The 3,508-nt window shown below is 39.5% G+C and overlaps 1 protein-coding gene across 1 annotated transcript in view; it reads left to right on the top strand.

Moving 5' to 3' along the window:
* ABCA13 (ATP-binding cassette, sub-family A (ABC1), member 13) overlaps positions 1-3,508 on the top strand; it is a 518,893-nt gene that overhangs the window by 23,390 nt on the left and 491,995 nt on the right. The window contains 1 exon segment of the mRNA XM_012646893.1: positions 2,485-2,578. Within this exon segment, the coding sequence (XP_012502347.1) occupies positions 2,485-2,578 (94 nt within the window).

The following is a 3,508-nucleotide window of genomic DNA, read 5'->3' as shown; positions in this document are numbered from 1 at the left end:
GAAAGCCTTCCAGGGTTCCTACTTTATTAATTACTTTATTCATCCAGGAAATGTGTATTGAATGCCTTTTGTGTTTCAGGTCTTGCTGAGGATAATACCTTGTGGACAAGGTATTTTCTTTGCCTTTACTGAATTTACCGTAGGGCCAGACTATCACAATATGATGGGAAAACTGTCATGATGGGGTTTTGTACAGGGGCCATGTGAGCACGTAGGAGGGGTGGCCAACCTGTTCTAGGGAAAGGCTTCTGAGGAACCAGCAGTGTGCAACTTTGTCAGTAAGGGGTGCAGGAGAGGAATGGTCTAGGCAGGGAAGACAGCATGGGCCAAGGCCCAGAGTGGAACAAAAGCAGCTCATTGTGACCAAGAAGCAGAGATGTGGCTGGGGAGTCAGCAGGGTCAGATCGATTGAAGGGCTTGGTGTGGTGTGGAGGACAGTGCACTCTCAAAGAGTGTTGAGGAGCCATTGAAAGGCTTCAGGCAAGATCATAATAAGATGGGCATTTAGGGGTCATGGCCTAGATGCTGGCCGAGGCTGAACTTGGGGTGGGGAGAGCAGCACTGGAGGATGCAAGGTCAGTTTACGGAGCTCTCGAGTAACCTGGAAAGAATTGGTGGTGGTGTGGAGTAAGGGGAAAAGAGCAGACTGGACAGAAATGAAGGAGGAGGATTGGAAGGAGCAACAACTGGCTGGGTGCAGGAGAAGAGGGAGGGCTCTGACTGGGTCCACTGGGTGGAGCACACACCCTCACCCAAACTGAAGAGGTGCAGACTGAGGGGGGGTTCGGGGAGCTGTGTCCTGTGTGGGCCCATCGGGCTGAGCAGCCCCGTCAGTCAGATCATGAGTCTGGAAGCACACAGATGAGGACTCCTAAGGAGGAGACAGAACACAGGACTCGTGTATTCTTCTTTATGGTATCAAGTCATTGTTTAATATGAGGTACATTCTAAATTTTGCTAGTTTATGTTTATCCAGAATTAATTATTGAATCTTCCCCCACCACCTCCCTACCCCAATACTCCAATAAATTATTAATTTGTTACAGAGAATGACCAAAATGACTTAAATGAACTGTGATCTCCTGAGTGTCCTTGTCCTTTCTTTCTAGTTTAATTATGATCCCTTGAACCAGAGGGTGCCCTCCCACAGACATTTTGTCTACCAGAATGTGTGATATTGGGTTTCAGCACTTTGTCAGAAAACTTTTTATCATGATACACTTTTTGGCACAAGAAATACTTCCTCATGGACGATTTCAAAGAGGGTGCTTTCTTTTCTTCTTTAATTACACCCTGGATAGAAACACTCTTTTCCACCTGTGTTTTGTCTTGATGGATTCAGGCCACTCACCTGTTCACATTTAGATCCGCTTACAGGGAAGGATTACGACAGTGGGGTATGACCACAGCAGTGTAAGGAATAAAGCAGCAAATGCTACCAGAAGTTCATTTTAGTTCAAAGCATTATAACTGGGAGACTGAAACAGTAAGACATCCTCTTCAGTGTTTGACTGAACATCCTCAAGTTGACGATTTTTAGGGTTTTGTGTGTGCATTTATTCAATACCTTGCCTGTTTTGTGTCTGGCTATAAACTTTCATTTTTGTAAAAGGATATCACCTGAAGTCAATAGAAGATTATCTGCCATAAAATCAAGTGAAGAATGATGACAATAAAAATAATTTTATGATAATCAAGGCTTTTCTAAATTTAATTTTTTTGAGGGCTATATTTTACAGGTGGTATTTCTTTCTCAAATAATTAAATTTCATGTATCAATGGCAGTTCCTTTTCTTTTAACTTTGAAAATTCAGGGTTATAGAAATTATTGCAATCCTTTTGGGCAGCTCTTTTGTAGTATGTGTCAAGAGATTTGACTCCAATAATGTTAGTTTTAGGCATTTATTCGAATCTTAAAAAAGTAATTCAAAAGAAAATTATTTATACACAAAAATGTTCCTTGATAGAAGAATATTTATGTGAATTACGATATATACATTTGGTATGAATGTCATGCAATCAGCAAGTTGATAGTTATGAACCTCATGTGGCAATATTGAAAAACATGCATAAGATGGAGGTAAATGAGAAATGAGTGCTCCACCAAAGCTGGCAAAATATCTGTTTGCATGGAAAAGTCAGGAGTGTAAAAGAAATTAGAAAAATAACATTTGATTTGTTGTAGTGTGGGAAATATGAGGAAGTTATTAATTTCTTTGATGTCATAAGCTCTGTAATCAATAAAAATGTGCAGAAAAAGGAGAAAAGCAGAAGTCGAGTCTGGTGGGAGAAGGACAGGGAGATGACACGGTCGCAGATCTGGATGCAGTAACAAGTGAGCTAGACCTTCTCTGTGGGCCCCTGTCCCAAATGATTATTCTAAGAGACACACAGTAGGGATTACAATAAGCTCCTTCAAGAGATGGAAATATTGTAAAGCTTTGCAATTTATTCAAGTGCTATTTTTTAAAAAAATGCCCCCAGGTCCTTTCCCTTGCTGAATTCTTCTGGCCATGTATCCTGTTCATGATTCTGACAGTACTTCGTCTTCAAGAACCTCCCAGACACACAGACAATTGTAAGTTTGACTTTTTAATACATTTTTTGAATTATAAACCTTCAGAGAGAAAAAAATAGTACTCTTTCTTCTGTTCTTTGTAAACTCCGAATTCTCAGCGGAATGAACAGATAGAGTTTTGTTATGACAATAGCAATGTATCTTAGGTATGTGCCAGTAAGCAACAATGTAGATTTTTTTCTTTTAAGAATGAGATTCATATATGTTTACTCAATCTAGCAGGTAGACGTCTTCTTCCAACTAAACTGACACAATTTGGGCATAAGTATATAAGCCATTATAAATACAGGAAGAGTAGAAGAAGGAAAAGTGGGAGATGCATTTCACAGTTAACCAACAGGATATTGACAGTGATGATGGTGGTGATGATAGTGATGATGATGATGATAGCGAAGATGGTGGTGATGGAGATGATGATGGTGACGGTGATGAAGGTGATGACAGTGATAACTATGATGATGACAATCCTGATGGTGTTGCACCAATAAGCTGTTATTGATAACTTCCTATGCTCCAGGAACATGATTAGACAGGCCATTTTGTTAATCTGGTTTGAAACCTCAGTAGCTTCATTCTTTGAAAAATGATGGCATGTTTTGTTTCTGTCAGACTATGCCACTTAAAATATGTATAGCGTGGTTGATTCTGTAAGTGTTACCTGAATAAAGGATTACAAAGTGTTGAGATTTATCCAAAATAGTGCGTCAGCTATATTCAGGTTTTACACATAGAAAAAGGAATAGTCCTAGTAATTTATCTTTGTTTTTAGGGACTCTATTGTGTATTGCAGAAAATGGTGACACCATTTTAGTAAAACTACATTTAGGAAATGTTGGAAAGCCTTCCAGGGTTCCTACTTTATTAATTACTTTATTCATCCAGGAAATGTGTATTGAATGCCTTTTGTGTTTCAGGTCTTGCTGAGGATAA

This window comes from Propithecus coquereli, unplaced genomic scaffold (assembly GCF_000956105.1).
Source record: "Propithecus coquereli isolate 6110/MARCELLA unplaced genomic scaffold, Pcoq_1.0 Scaffold252, whole genome shotgun sequence".
NCBI classification, from domain to species: Eukaryota; Metazoa; Chordata; class Mammalia; order Primates; family Indriidae; genus Propithecus; species Propithecus coquereli.
This window is presented reverse-complemented; position numbering and strand designations above follow the sequence as displayed.